The 15,843-nt window shown below is 41.6% G+C and overlaps 1 protein-coding gene across 6 annotated transcripts in view; it reads left to right on the forward strand.

The window, feature by feature from the left end:
* The window catches only part of LOC129713338 (cytoplasmic dynein 1 intermediate chain 1), a 150,631-nt gene that overhangs the window by 36,176 nt on the left and 98,612 nt on the right, over nt 1-15,843 (forward strand). For all 6 annotated transcript variants that reach the window (XM_055662341.1, XM_055662367.1, XM_055662325.1 and 3 more), the window contains exons 5-6: nt 5,202-5,261; nt 5,702-5,814. In XM_055662341.1, coding sequence (XP_055518316.1) covers nt 5,202-5,261; nt 5,702-5,814 — 173 coding nt within the window. The remainder of the gene's footprint in view (nt 1-5,201; nt 5,262-5,701; nt 5,815-15,843) is intronic.

Raw genomic sequence — 15,843 nt, forward strand, 5'->3', positions numbered from 1 at the left:
AACAATACATCAAAGGAAAATTCTGTATATAAGGAGTAGGTGGATCTTTGTTCGTTAAGCAATCTCCTAGGTCACTCCCAGTGATGAGTGTATTTGGCGCTCGTAAATAACATCTTGATTGTTTTGCCTGATCTTTGTGTTGTGTTTTAAAGTTTTCTTTAATGGTTGCTTCCCCAAGCCCTTCTCATACTGAACCAAAAAGAATCAACTGATGATATTGTAATTGGAAAACATCTAGGATTGCAGTGTCCATATTCAAATTAAATTCTTAAAGTAAGTATGGGGGAAATATACGTAGTATTTCCCGGCAATGAAGACGCACCTGCGTCGAAGATGCACCCCATTTTGAGTTGCTAAGTTTTGAAAAAAAGCTGGCGGGACATGGAATTTCTCACACTCAAAAAAATAAATAAAATAAAAATAAAAATAAAGAAAGTAACAATTCAATTTGCCCAAGGCTTCCAGATCTCCTCCATTCTGAATGACTGAATGGGTGGGGGGTGGAGGGTGATGGCAGGTGGCGAGATGGTGGGGAAAAACGGGAGCACACCGGGACAGGGTTGAATCAGTTGTGATCTTATTGAATGACAATACTAGTTCAAGGTGCCCATTGAAGTTACTCGCGCTGACACAGGGGTAAGCCATTGCCCGCTCCGTTCTATTATCTTTGCTCTTAGAAACATAGAAACATAGAAATTAGGTGCAGGAGTAGGCCATTCGGCCCTTCGAGCCTGCACCACCATTCAATATGATCATGGCTGATCATCCAACTCAGTATCCCGTACCTGCCTTCTCTCCATACCCCCTGATCCCCTTAGCCACAAGGGCCACATCTAACTCCCTCTTAAATATAGCCAATGAACTGGCCTCAACTACCCTCTGTGGCAGAGAGTTCCAGAGATTCACCACTCTCTGTGTGAAAAAAGTTCTTCTCATCTCGGTTTTAAAGGATTTCCCCCCTTATCCTTAAGCTGTGACCCCTTGTCCTGGACTTCCCTAACATCGGGAACAATCTTCCTGCATCTAGCCTGTCCAAACCCCTTAAGAATTTTGTAAGTTTCTATAAGATCCCCTCTCAATCTCCTAAATTCTAGAGAGTATAAACCAAGTCTATCCAGTCTTTCTTCATAAGACAGTCCTGACATCCCAGGAATCAGTCTGGTGAACCGTCTCTGCACTCCCTCTATGGCAATAATGTCCTTCCTCAGATTTGGAGACCAAAACTGTACGCAATACTCCAGGTGTGGTCTCACCAAGACCCTGTACAACTGCAGTAGAACCTCCCTGCTCCTATACTCAAATCCTTTTGCAATGAAAGCTAACATACCATTCGCTTTCTTTACTGCCTGCTTGCACCTGCATGCCTACCTTCAATGTCTGGTGTACCATGACACCCAGGTCTCGCTGCATCTCCCCCTTTCCCAATCGGCCACCATTTAGATAATAGTCTGCTTCCCCGTTTTTGCCACCAAAATGGATAACCTCACATTTATCCACATTATACTGCATCTGCCAAACATTTGCCCACTCACCCAGCCTATCCAAGTCACCTTGCAGTCTCCTAGCATCCTCCTCACAGCAAACACTGCCCCCCAGCTTAGTGTCATCCGCAAACTTGGAGATATTACCTTCAATTGCCTCATCTAGATCATTAATATATATTGTAAATAGCTGGGGTCCCAGCACTGAGCCTTGCGGTACCCCACTAGTCACTGCCTGCCATTGTGAAAAGGACCCGTTTACTCCTACTCTTTGCTTCCTGTTTGCCAGCCAGTTCTCTATCCACATCAATACTGAACCCCCAATGCCGTGTGCTTTAAGTTTGTATACTAATCTCTTATGTGGGACCTTGTCGAAAGCCTTCTGGAAGTCCAGATACACCACATCCACTGGTTCTCCCCTATCCACGCTACTAGTTACATCCTCGAAAAATTCTATAAGATTCGTCAGACATGATTTACCTTTCATAAATCCATGCTGACTTTGTCCAATGATTTCACCACTTTCCAAATGTGCTGCTATCCCATCTTTAATAACTGACTCTAGCACTTTCCCCACCACCGATGTTAGACTAACTGGTCTGTAATTCCCCGTTTTCTCTCTCCCTCCCTTCTTAAAAAGTGGGGTTACGTTTGCTACCCGCCAATCCTCAGGAACTACTCCAGAATCTAAAGAGTTTTGAAAGATTATTACTAATGCATCCACTATTTCTGGAGCTACTTCCTTAAGTACTCTGGGATGCAGCCTATCTGGCCCTGGGGATTTATCGGCCTTTAATCCATTCAATTTACCCAACACCACTTCCCGGCTAACCTGGATTTCACTCAATTCCTCCAACTCCTTTGACCCGCGGTCCCCTGCTATTTCCGGCAAATTATTTATGTCTTCCTTAGTGAAGACGGAACCAAAGTAGTTATTCAATTGGTCCGCCATATCATTGTTCCCCATGATCAACTCACCTGTTTCTGACGGCAAGGGACCTACATTTGTTTTAACTAATCTCTTTCTTTTCACATATCTATAAAAACTTTTGCAGTCAGTTTTTATGTTCCCTGCCAGTTTTCTTTCATAATCTATTTTTCCTTTCCTAATTAAGCCCTTTGTCCTCCTCTGCTGGTCTTTGAATTTCTCCCAGTCCTCCGGTATGCTGCTTTTTCTGGCTAATTTGTACGCATCATCCTTCGCTTTTATACTATCCCTGATTTCCCTTGTTATCCACGGATGTACTACCTTCCCTGATTTATTCTTTTGCCAAACTGGGATGAACAATTTTTGTAGTTCTTCCATGCAGTCTTTAAATGTCTTCCATTGCATATCCACCGTCAACCCTTTTAGAATTAATTGCCAGTCAATCTTGGCCAATTCACGTCTCATACCCTCAAAGTTACCTTTCTTTAAGTTCAGAACCATTGTTTCTGAATTAACAATGTCACTCTCCATCCTAATGAAGAACTCAACCATATTATGGTCACTCTTGCCCAAGGGGGCACGTACAACAAGATTGCTAACTAACCCTTCCTCATTACTCAATACCCAGTCTAAAATAGCCTGCTCTCTCGTTGGTTCCTCTACATGTTGATTTAGATAACTATCCCGCATACATTCCAAGAAATCCTCTTCCTCAGCACCCCTGCCAATTTGATTCACCCAATCTATATGTCTTCCTGGTCCCCTCACTGTTCGGTCTCCGAGCCAGGTCAAAAATAGGGATAACGAGAATTTCAAAACTAATACCAACTGCTTTTGTGCAAGTCTGTTGACAAGGCAGCAGCATTCATATTCTTTCTTGACACACAACCGCCACACACTTCCAAAGCCAGGTCGGCTCGCGTGCCCGAGGTCTGGCTGTAACACCCAGGTCGGCTGCGTGCCCCGTGAATGGCTGCAGTTCCCAGGTTGGCTCGCTTGGGTTCGATTGAGTTTGGGTTATGGGCCGGATCCAGGCCATAGGAAAACTGTGTTAGGCCGCATTGTGTCTCTCACCCCCCCCCCCCCCTCAATCTTGTTATGCCTTTTTTTGTCAATAAATGCCTTTTTCGTGCCTTTTTTGTAATTTTATTTTGCCTTTTTGGAACAAAGGCCAGCGGTAGGTGTGCGACAAGTTTGAAGAATTGTGGATTGTGAAGCGAAAGGGGGTGGGAGAGGTGTTTAAGGTTAGAGCTTATATAAAATTGGAGAATTGAACATTCATACTGTTGGATTGTCCAATTGTTGAATGCTCCTATTTTAGATAACTTACCTACAAACACCACCCTGCCCTTTCTTTCCCTGTCTCTTCCTTGTGGCCCACCTGGATGCCCCCCCCCCACCCCCCACTCTTTTTCACCTGTCCCTGATGCCTTCCAACTATATTCCTTCCTCTGGCTTCACATTTCATCCTTGTCTCCTTATCTCACATCTTTTTGTTTTTACATCTCTAGCCTTTGTCTCCCCATCTGCCAATGAAAAGTCCCCTTGACCTATATCCAGCTTGCATTTACAAGCCTTTATTTTACCCCTGAGCCAAAGCTCTTTTCCAGCGATTTCCCTCGAATTACAATTAGTCTGAAGAAGCATCCTGGCCTTAAACGTAATTTACCCATGTTTTCCAGAGGAGATGCCTGACACGCTGAGTTACTCATCAATTTATTTTTTTTACTAATACACTTGATACTGCAAAGGACATAAGAATGAGACTGGGCTGTGTTTACTTGAAGTGTAAACTATTTGTTGTTACTACGTGTAATTAAACAATTTTCTTGATCTGTCTTTTTTTTGGTAAATCAGCATCTGCAATTGTAATAATTGTAAATTGTCCCTAGTGTGTGTAGGATAGTGTTGGTGTGAGGGGATCGCTGGTCGGCGTAGTTGGTGGGTCGAAGGGCCTTCTTTCGCTCTGTATAACTAAACTAATTGTGTTCATGAATATATTTGTGAGGAGGGTAGTATAGTAAAAATGTACGGTATTGTACAAATAAGATGCTGCTGAAAGCTTTACAAATGCCTCTGAAACATCAATATTTAAGCAACAGCCATTAGAGATGGTCAAATCCTTGTTGAATTTTCTAGCAATCTAGAAGGTTGATTCTAATATGGGGAAGCAGATGAAAGTGAAATGAAAATAGAACCAGTTAACTTGTTTCCCAAATAGGACTGAAGTGAGAAAAGGGCCAAATGAAAAATAAAAATAAACGTAACAACAAATATCCCAATATTAAATTCATTGCATTTTATTGTGAGTGAGTATTTTTAAGTGTTAGCATTGAGATTAATAATTTTATTGGAAAAGGTACATGCGTTGTGAAATGTCGCACTTCTGTGATGTAAATTTAAAGAATACTTGAAATACAAATCCAGCAGGGTCTTAAAATTCTGTTATGCTAGTGATGTGATTTTTTTGGTGCTCAGCAGGCAACACAAATTGACCTGCAGCTTCTAGAATTTTGGAAACTGTGCGTCTAAAAAAAATCATGGGCTAGATGACACATTAATAACACATTTCATCATTACCAATAGCAATAACTCAGTTCTGTGTTCAACATAAAATTACTGCTGGTACTAGAAGTCTGAAATAAAGTGTGTTAATACTGAGTTTGCAGGAGGTAAAATAAAGCACATTTTGTTAATTGTCTTGTGTTCTTTCCACTCAGTAATCAAGTATTCTTATCAGTTAATGTTCTGCTGACATAATGTCTCTTTGTATTGTTGGATGATCTAATTAGAGCACTACAATGGGATACGGATCCTTCTGTTCTGCAGCTGCAGTCTGACTCAGATCTTGGGTATGTAGCTGTTTAATATTCACCATTATTCTGTTATGGGAGGCTATTGTTGTCATGCTTTATAAAGCTATCAGGATGATTTTTGATATATTTGAATGTTAAATTGATTTAAATAAATGTTTAAACTTTAATGTGTAAGAAGGAACTGCAGATTAAGTTTAAACTTTAATGTTGCCGGTGTGATAACTTCAAGTGGCAAGTGTCTATTTGAAAATGTAGTTAGCATGGATATCACTTTAAAGAGAATTGGAGATTAGCAGGGCAGGAGCATCTGCAATGTTGGGCACTAGCTTTCTATTGATATGGGCTGTTTTAATTTCCTCTCACTTTTCTAAAATGCGATTTGTTAGTCAGTGAAGTTCAGTGCATATTAAAGAAAATAGCACTAGTTCCATACTGAAATGGAAATTACAACCTTTCTACTCTTCTGTTCAATACAGCCGCCGCTTGCCTAAACTTGTGATTTCGAAAATTACCCAAGTTGATTTTTTACCTCGCGAGGTGGTGTCGTACTCCAAAGAGACCCAAACGCCAATTGCTCACGAACCAGAAGGTATTGTTCACCAACGAGCTTGATGTTGCTAAACTAAAAGTGTCTTGCAAGTAAAATGTGCCAAAATATAATTCATATGAGTCTCCCGGGGTGAACATGGCCACAGCAGCATCCCATGAATTGGAACTTATTTCGTTTTTTGACATGTCCCACCTGCATCCTTGCTGTCTGTTTGTTGCTGTCTCCTCCCCCCTCCAGCCTTTGGCTACTCCTCCTTTTCCCAAACTGTCCACCCCCACCCCCGACCTGAAGAAGGGTTTTCGAAAGCTCTTTCTAGCACCCCTCTCCAGCACAATTTCTGCATCCCATGTACTGTCCCACCTGCATCCATCTGTTTTTTCCCTTCTATGTATTTCCTCCCTCCCCTGTGCAATATCTATACTTGCCTTGCATTCTCCCCCATTTGCTTTCACCATGTTACCCGTGTCCTTTCACTTCAAGCCAAGCTGGTAAACTATTCAGTAAACCTCTTGTCCTGTACTTTGAGCCCCCTTTTAGTTAAAAATTGAAACCTTATCTTTAGTTACTCTCAAGTTGGTGTTCACTATCAGCTTTGGAATGTCTTCCCTTTTGGGAAGTGTTAATCTTGACATTTTACCTTAATGCCCACCTCCTAAATTTTGTCGATAATGTATTGCAAAGGTAATAGGATTGTTTCATCACAGGAAAGGTGGGACTACGGTTGGACTAAATTTGGATAAATAGTATTCCAGAAATGCTTTTTTTGTGGTGTTGGGAGGAACAGCAGGACTAAAGACCTGAGAGTTAGAATGAAGATTGGAAAATCAGATTTAAATGTTCAGTATCATGGGAGAAAGGATAGAAGATGTGTGAATGAACACAATTGGGCAAGTGGTATCACAAATTTGAGTTATCATGTGAAATATATTGCTATGGTTGCATAAATACACAAGAACCTTGTGTCCACTTGGCAGACGCTGTGATGGGGAATTGATGCATGTGAACATTCCATTCTAATTATTTGTGCTTATGCTAATTACTATCATAAGTGTTGGAAATCGAAGCAAGCACCTATGATGGAACTACATGTGGTTTTGCTACAAGTGAATGAATTTGAATGTTTGTATAGTTAAGTGTGAAGAAACAGCAATGTTCCAAGTGTAAAACATTTGACCTGATTAGCATTCGTATCATTGTTTTCAAGCTGGAGGTTGTGTGATTCCTTGATTACTTTGCTAATTAACATCACTGCCTAGGAGGGGGATTTTCCAGAAATAGTGGAACTTTAGACTTCTGTTAGATATGTTTTCATTGCTGCAAGATTGGAAACTTAATCAATGAAAAGTAGCCATCGTCAGTGAAATGCAACTGGTGCAGTTCTCCTGCTGTGGTGTCTGTTTCTTGGTTTCTTGGTCCTCCAAAATATTCCAAATGGAATTTAAACTGGAGGTGGTGAAGGGAGGGCTTAAGCCAGAAATGGTTATTGGGAAGAAAGAGCTACTTTAAATTTAGTTGCATCTGGTTGGGTAACTATAGTTGGGTGGAGATTATTCCATGCTTTAATTGTGCGGGGGAAGAACGAATTGCTGTAAACATCTGTCTTTGTAGCTGAGATCACAAATTGGATCGAATGCCTTTGTCTGCTCCTAATTGGTTTGGGGTTGGTGTAGGTCTTGTAATCTATGTCGAGCTGACTATTTAACATTTTGTAAAAACAGGTCAAACGGTGAACTTCACGTCTGTCTTGGAGAGGGTTCCACCCCAGAGAATTCAGAAGTTTGGTGACACTCGCTTCACTCTCATAGGCGTTAGTAACAAATCGAGCTGCTTGTCTTTGGACACGTTTGATGGAAGAAATGTTTTTATTTGTGTATGGGTCCCATGCTGCAACTAAGTAGTCCAAATGAGGTCTAACGAGGGTGAAATATAGCTTCTCCTTGACAGAAGTTGAACAATGATGAAAGTTGCGCCTCAGAAAGTTTAGGACACCTGTTGCTTTCACCGTTGCATGATGAGTATTGCGTACAGTTTTGGTCTCCTAATCTGAGGAAAGACATTCTGCCATAGAAGGTTGCCACAGAGAAGGTTCACTAGACTGATTCCTGGGATGTCAGGACTTTCATATGAAGAAAGACTGGATAGACTCGGTTTATACTCGCTAGAATTTAGAAGATTGAGGGGGGATCTTATAGAAACTTACAAAATTCTGAAGGGGTTGGATAGGCTAGATGCAGGAAGATTGTTCCCGATGTTGGGGAAGTCCAGAACAAGGGGTCATAGTTTAAGGATAAGGGGGAAATCTTTTAGGACCGAGATGAGAAAAACCTTTTTCACACAGAGAGTGGTGAATCTCTGGAATTCTCTGCCGCAGAAGGTAGTTGAGGCCAGTTCATTGGCTATATTTAAGAGGGAGTTAGATGTGGCCCTTGTGGCTAAAGGGATCAGGAGGTATGGAGAGAAGGCAGGAACAGGATACTGAGTTGGATGATCAGCCATGATCATATTGAATGGCGGTGCAGGCTCAAAGGGCCAAATGGCCTACTCCTGCACCTAATTTCTATGTTTCTATGAGTCTGACCATTCCAACGCAGATCATTCTGTAATTTGATGCCAAGATACTTGGTTTGTTTGGATTCTTCAAGGGTGGTACCAGGTATATTGTAAGATGTTTCACCTGGATTCCTCTTTCTGGTGACACGCATAGTTTCACATTTGGAAGGGTTGAACTGCATGCCCCATTGTTGTGACCATTCAACCATAGTATCGAGATCCTTTTGGAGAGCAACTTCATCATCAGCTGACTTAATTGGACGGTACAGCAAACAATCATCAGCGAAAAGTCTGGTTGTACTTGCAACTTTTTCATGGATGTCATTTATGTAAAGCAAAAATAGGTGTGGGCCAAGTACTGTGCCCTGTGGTGTAGCACTCAACACTGGATGCCAATTGGAGCTCTTTCCGTTCACACACACGCTGAAGACGTTTTGTCAGGAAACTGGAAATCCATCGTTTCGTGTTGGAGCGAATACCATAGAAGTCAAGCTTCCGAAGCAGTCTCTGGTGTGGGATGACATCAAATGCTTTAGAAACGTCCAGCACAACTAAATCCGTGATGACGTAACTATCAAGGTGCTTGGCCAGGTCTTTTGTCGTCAGGATAAGCTGAGACTCGCATGATCTTTGCCTCCTAAATGCATGTTGGTTGTCAGCAAGAATGTTATGTTTGCTCACGTGTCGCATCAGATTACTATCAATTAAATGCTCCAGCAATTTGCAGCAAGTACTTGTTAATGAAACAGGACGATAAATTGATTGATAAATGAACGATAATCAATGGAGTAACAAGTTTATAGTCTCAATATGTACATGTCATGGCGACAACAGCTTATTTGGAATAGCATTTAAAAAATGATCATGAGATCTCCTTTCTTATTATGGTGAGCAAATAAATGCCCCCCTCTAGTGGTGGTGATTGAAGTTATTTTACAGTAAAGAGCAGGAGAATTATTTAAGTATTAGTGCTAGAGTGCTAGATATTACTGCAATTCTTTCACCAATGAAAGGTACTGGGAAAATTGAATTTTGGTTCATATTTATGCTGGTTTAATAAGAGCCCAGGTTCACGTTATAGGAGTAGAATTAGGCCATCGGCCCACCATTCAATCATGGCTGATCCCATTTTTCTGCCTTCTTCCCATAACACTTGATACTTAGAAATATACTTAGAAAGCCTTAGAAATATCCACTAACGGCCTTCGCAACCCTTTGTGGCAATGAATTCCACAGGGTTGTGTTAGAGGGAGGTGGGGGTGAAACATGTTCTCTGTCTCTTCCTTCGGGGGAATGCGACTTTTTCGTGTCATATCCCCCTTCTCTGCCTCCGTCTGCACTGAGGCCTAATGGCGGAGCTGGCGGCCTCCAGCCTGCGACTGACCCCGAGGCTCCGGAGGCAGAGCCAGCCAGGACTCACCAACGAGAGGCTGGCCGTCTTCGGGGCTGAGGCAGCGGTGGCCCGACTTGCTGGTGCGGCGTTCTGGCTTTCGGCGGCGGCCTGGAGCTGATGCAGCGGGACTCGGAACTGAGACTGCGGGACCCGAAGTTGGGGCGGCGGCTCGGAGCGGAGACTGCGGGACCCAGAGCTGGGGCAGCGGCCTGGAGCTGGGGCGGCTGCCCGGAGCTGATGCTGTGGCAGCGGCGACATCACCACGGAGGTCCGCTGGACTGGGGAGCGGCATCTCCGGCCTGGAACGATCGCCTCAGCGCAGAGGGAGAACAAGGAGGGAAGAGACAGAGACTAAGACTTTGCCTCCATCACAGTGAGGATGTGCTTGGTGAACTCACTGTGGTGGATGTTTAATTTGTGTTTATTGTATGTTTTGTTTTTATTGGTTCTGTGTATGACTGCAGGCAACATAATTTCGTTCAGACCGAAAGGTCTGAATGACAATAAAGGAATCTAATTCTAATTCTAATTCTTCTGACTAAATTAGTTCCTCCTCAACTCCTTTCTAAAAGAGTCCCCTTTAATTGTGAGGCCATGACCTCTGGTCCTAGACTCTCTCACCAGTGGAAACATCCTTTCCATATTCACTCTATCAATCTATCCCTTTCATTATTCTGTAAGTTTCAATGAGGTCCCCCCTCAACCTTCTAAACTCCAGCGAGTATGGGAGCGGTGCTGTAAAACGCTCATCATATGCTAACCCACTTATTCCTGTAGTCATTCGTGTAAAGCTTCTCTGGACCCTCTCCAGGGCCAGCACATCCTTCCTCCGATATGGGCCCAAATTTACTCTCACTATTCCAAATGCGGCCTGACAAGCGCATTATAGAACAACTCAGCATTACACCTGTGTTTTTATATTCCAGTTCAACTTTTTGCAGTGGGACCGGCAAGTGATTTTGCAACGGGAGGTAGGTGGGCTAGTAATTTAGGAATTAAAATCATGGTAGCATTCTGAGCCAAACAACCAATCTAAAATAGGCACAGACCCACATTGGAGTAGGGTTGGTACCTGGCTTATTCTTTATCATCCTGCTTAGTTCTGAAACCTCACGATGAATACCGCAGTCCCTGCTCTGCACTGTCCTCTGCAACCATGAAGAACCAGTACCCAAAGAGAAATGTTGAGAATTCCTGTCAATTGTGCAATTGCACATCGAGAAATGACGGTGAGCCTCCTTCCTCTGAATATCTGTCTCTGTTTCAATTCTGTGTAAAATATACAATTTGTAAACTTGATTTTTCCTCCTCCCTTCTCCCCCCTCCAAACCCATCTGAGCCTCTCATTCCCCCACTGCATCCCCTCCATCCTGAATTAAGGCCCAATTTCCCTCACACCCTGTCCCCCCACCCAGTTGAAGCTCACGTGGTCCTATTTCTGCGTCCATGACCTAGATAATGGGATGTACATTTTTGAACTTACAAAGAATTTGATCTTGTTCTCCTTTAAATTTTGTTTGAGGAGAGAGAGATCAAGCTCATTAATTTCTTTTGATAAATTGTCATTGACACAAAACCTGTGCTTCAGCTTAGAAGTTTTGCCTGTTGTGGTTTGGAATAAAATGTCTATTGTAACTCAAATTTCACGATCTCCACAATAATTTTAATGTTATTATTATTTTTAGTATTAAAACGGGATTGCAACACTAGTCACATCTTCCCATCTCCACCCCATTCTGCCTTCCGCAGAGACCGTTCCCACCCAAACCACCTCCTCCCCAGGTACCCTCCCCTGCAACCGCAGGAGATGCAACACCTGTCCCTATACTTCCTCCGTCGACTCTATCCAGGGACCCCGACAGTCCATCAGGTTAGTCAGAGGTTCACTTGCACCTCCTCCAACCTCATCTATTGTATCCGTTGTTCAAGATGTGGACTCTTATACATCTGCGAGACCAAACGTAGACTGGGCAATCGTTTTGCTGAACATTTTCACTCAGTCTGCCTGTACCTAACTAATCTCCCGGATGCTAAACACTTTGATTCTCCTTCCCATTCCCACACTGATCTTTCTGTCCTAAGTCTCCTCCAATGTCAGAGTGAGACTAAACGCAAATTGAAGGAACACTTACTGCCCAGTGGTATAAATATTGATTTCTATAACTTCAAGTAACCCGGGCATTCCCTCTCTATCCCTCCCCCACCCGTCGCACCAGCTTCTCGTTTTCACCCAACAAACAGCTACCAATGGCCTGTTTCCTTTATCATCATTACTTTTTTGCATATCTTTCATTTCATTGTTCTTCATCTCTCTACATCATCGTCTAGTTTTTTTAAAGTTTTAAACGGGTACACGCCGATCAGTGACCCCGGTACATTAACACTATCCTATACCCACTAGGGACAAATTTTACATTTACCAAGCACATTAACCTACAAACCTGTACGTCTTGGAGTGTGGGAGGAAACCGAAGATCTCGGAGAAAACGCACGCAGGTCACGGGGAGAACGCACAAACTCCGTACAGACAGAACCTGTAGGCGGGATCGAACCTGGGTGTCCGGTGCTGCATTCGCTGTAAGACAGCAACTCTATCGCTGCACCGCTATGACTGCCCTATGTCTCTCGTTTCCCTTATCCCTAACTAGTCTGAAGAAGGGTCTCGACCTGAAACGTCACCCATTCCTTCTCTCCAGAGATGCTGCCTGTCCCGCTGGGTTACTCTGGCATTTTCTGTCTATCTTGACTGTTCGATAGTTTGTTTAAAGTGAGCATGTTGAGGTTGTAGATTATATGAATTTATCATAAGTACTGTCGTCCAGTTGAGAAAAATCAGTGGTCTCGCACTGAGAACGAGTTTGTCGGATTAAAAAAAAATGTTACCATTTGTGTTTGTTAATTGTGGATGCAAAGGGAAGGTTGTTGTTTTGGGTTGAGACCCTGCATCATTACAAATAGATGTGTTCACACTGTTGAGCCAAATGTGCAGGAAAGTTTTGGAGAAGAGTAACTGCGAGGTTGACTTCAGAATGGTGTAGCAGATTGGATAAATAGTCATGAATATGGAGCAAGAGGCTGTGCTGCTGCTAGTGTTGTTGGTGGGTGCAATGTGCTACAGTAGAAGCTGAGATGTCAGCTTTCACGCAATATGATTCCTGCCTCTGCCTTGCTGCTGTGTACTTGTGCCTAATGTCTTACATCCCTCCCTCCCTCCCTCCCTTATATTCTCAAATTTATGTGTGCAGTCTGTATCTGAGCTGTGAGCGCAAGTCATGGTATGTTTTCATCTTCCAATTCTTCATTCTCATCATTTGCTCAAGGAAAGATTTGGATTTTGGGTATGTAAAATGGAGGAGGGATGAGTTTATTTGGAAAGAAGAGCCAAGTGTTTTCTTCTCCCAGTTATACCCTGTAAATAACAGTTGTATATAACTTGGCATATACCCTTGTCCTCTCAATGGTAGCCACAGCATGTCTTTCCTATAGTGGTCAGTGTAATTGCTTTTTAGAGATGAGAACGTCTTTCACTTCCTAACACCGGCTCCCATTCTTCCCTGTCTGAAGAAGGGTCTTGACCAGAAACGTCACCCATTCCTTCTCTCCAGACTGGAACATCAATGAGGTTTGGAGCATTATGGTATTTTCGACATGCGCCATGATCATGTCAATGAACTTCTTCCTGGGATTCATCTACTTTCTTGTTGTACTTTCTCATCTTTGTTTTGTCTTCCGAACAAGTGTCCAGAGAAACTCTCACTACCTACCTTCCCCACCATTACCACCACTTGAAGAAATGCAGGACATCTTCCAGAAATAATCCTCAGTGCAATGTCTAGAAGTGGTGCTACTTATGCTCTTGCTGGTTGATTATTTCATATTGCACTTCCCCCCCTACCTCTGGTAGCTGGGAAGTGATCACCACAGATATCATTTTGAAATTCCATTTGAGATACCCAGAGTAGTATTTAGAAGAAAAATGTTAAAGCTTTTGATCATCTTAAATAAGCTGTTGGCACATTTGTCTTTTTAATCAAATAATTCACTTGAAGTCAAACGACAATCCAAATGCTCTAGACGAGAAATGATTGGGCGTGTTGTATCACATCAGCTAAGATAGAGATAAGAGCTTTTACTGTGCATTTAAGCACATAGATTGATGATTTGTGGCAGCAAAGTCAATTGGACAAAATAGTTTTTGATCTGAGAATGAATTGTGCTGTGCATAAGGTTTGTTGCATTTTGAGTAAAGTTTCTTGCCCATTATATTTTTGTTTTGAAAATGTAGGTGTTTTCCAATCATAAAATTAACTGCCTTGTATGCAAGGCACCAAGGTACATAATTAATAGGAAGTGAATGAAGATTGGTTGTAGCCCCAGGCAGTGGGCCTATGAATATATACATCATTTTATAAAGTTTGACAACTATAAAAGTAACTAGAGTATCATAATCATACACAAAATCCTATGCAGAATAGCATTTAAGTTGCTTTAAAATCTCAAATTTTGTAGATTTCCCAATAGACATCTGGATTGTTAAAACATCTTTCATTTGGCAGAATTGCACTGTTTAATTCTGTATAATGAAGATATAGAAATGTTACATCTTTGCATAGAGTTTCAGCTACAGTTTTTCTATTGTTAAACTAATACTTAAATAAATTAAAATGAAGACACCGTGTGACATAAAAACACAAGAAATGAAAACTTGTTTTATGAGTGTTAAAAAGGCAAATGGAACATCACTTGGGAATAACTGATTCTGCTGGTGCTTGTCCATTTTTAAATATCAAAACAGCAATTTCCTGCAGTCACAATGTTGTAAAGCATTCTGCAAGCATAACATCATTTATAACACTTTGGAACCAACTATGCAAAGAACACTAATAGAGAAAATCGTATTTTTTCTCCTACAGCTCTATAAAGCCACAATTGTGTGTTCTTTGGATACATAGCTTGTATGTTCAAGTACTCCATTCTGACAAGTGAAAATTTGTGAGATGGAGATGGAAGGGAAATTATGCCTCCCACTGCCCAAAGTTGCTCAAATGTTCCACCTAAGTAGTAAAATTAATCATATTGTACTCTTTCAAAATTATTTTGTGAATAAGTAATTTGACCCTTGGAAAAAAAATAGTGACCCTGTGTACTCCATTCTAGATGAAATTTCTTGCTTTCTGCATGTATAACATTTCTTTTAAATAATTAAAGAAAAGGCCATCATGTTTGCTGGCAGCAGCTGTTTGCCATGTTATTTAAGACTTCCTGTCATTATAATTGATGTGTTTTTATTCTTTCCACTTCCTGAAGCCTGATCAGAATTAAAATTGCTGTTGGAATTTCCTGTCAAAGCAGCTCATTTATTCATTGAGTACACCAGTGACAACCCTTTGATTGGACATAGCCTTTAGCTATGCTTGCAACAGAGTTTTGGTGTGTGTTTTTGTTGCTCGTGCACCTTCCACTTTTCTGTACCCCACATGTGCTTCTATGCACAAGTTGTCCATCATTCTGGTAACCTTGCCCTAATGAAAACTTTGAAAATATACTGCTAATGCTCTGAATATAAAATAAGCCCACCTGCAAGAGGCCCAAGTTTAGAAACCTTTAAATTACAATGTTTTCCACCTATTGCAAGGCCATTTTTTTCCTTTATTGGAGTGAATTTAAAATTTTAATTATTAGATTAATTTAAGTATCCGCACAAGTTTCAGAACCATGTGTTTAAAATACAGGATCTTGCATGAAATCTTAATAGGTGGCTTTGCAGTGAAATACTGTTATTTCCCTTGTGTAAGTGCAGTAAGTTCAAGATTTCAGGACTGCTAAGTTCCGCGTTCAATTCTCTTTAAATGTATAGATTTTGTTCTTTTTTGACCCCTGCAAGTAAATATGTATACTAATTTTAAATTGATTTAGAACCTCTCCTGCGATCCCCAAATAAAACATTGGCAATTTTAAGACCCTGGGCTTCATTTAAATCCCATGGGGGTTATTTTAACCACACAACCACCTAGTTTCTCTCATGAAGGTAGGATTAATTAAACATGTATATCAAATGGAAGACTGATTGCTGTGATTAGTCAGCAATTCCATTGTATCATGCAACTGTCAGGGTGATGGAAGAC

This window comes from Leucoraja erinacea, chromosome 2, assembly GCF_028641065.1.
Source record: "Leucoraja erinacea ecotype New England chromosome 2, Leri_hhj_1, whole genome shotgun sequence".
NCBI lineage: Eukaryota > Metazoa > Chordata > Chondrichthyes > Rajiformes > Rajidae > Leucoraja > Leucoraja erinaceus.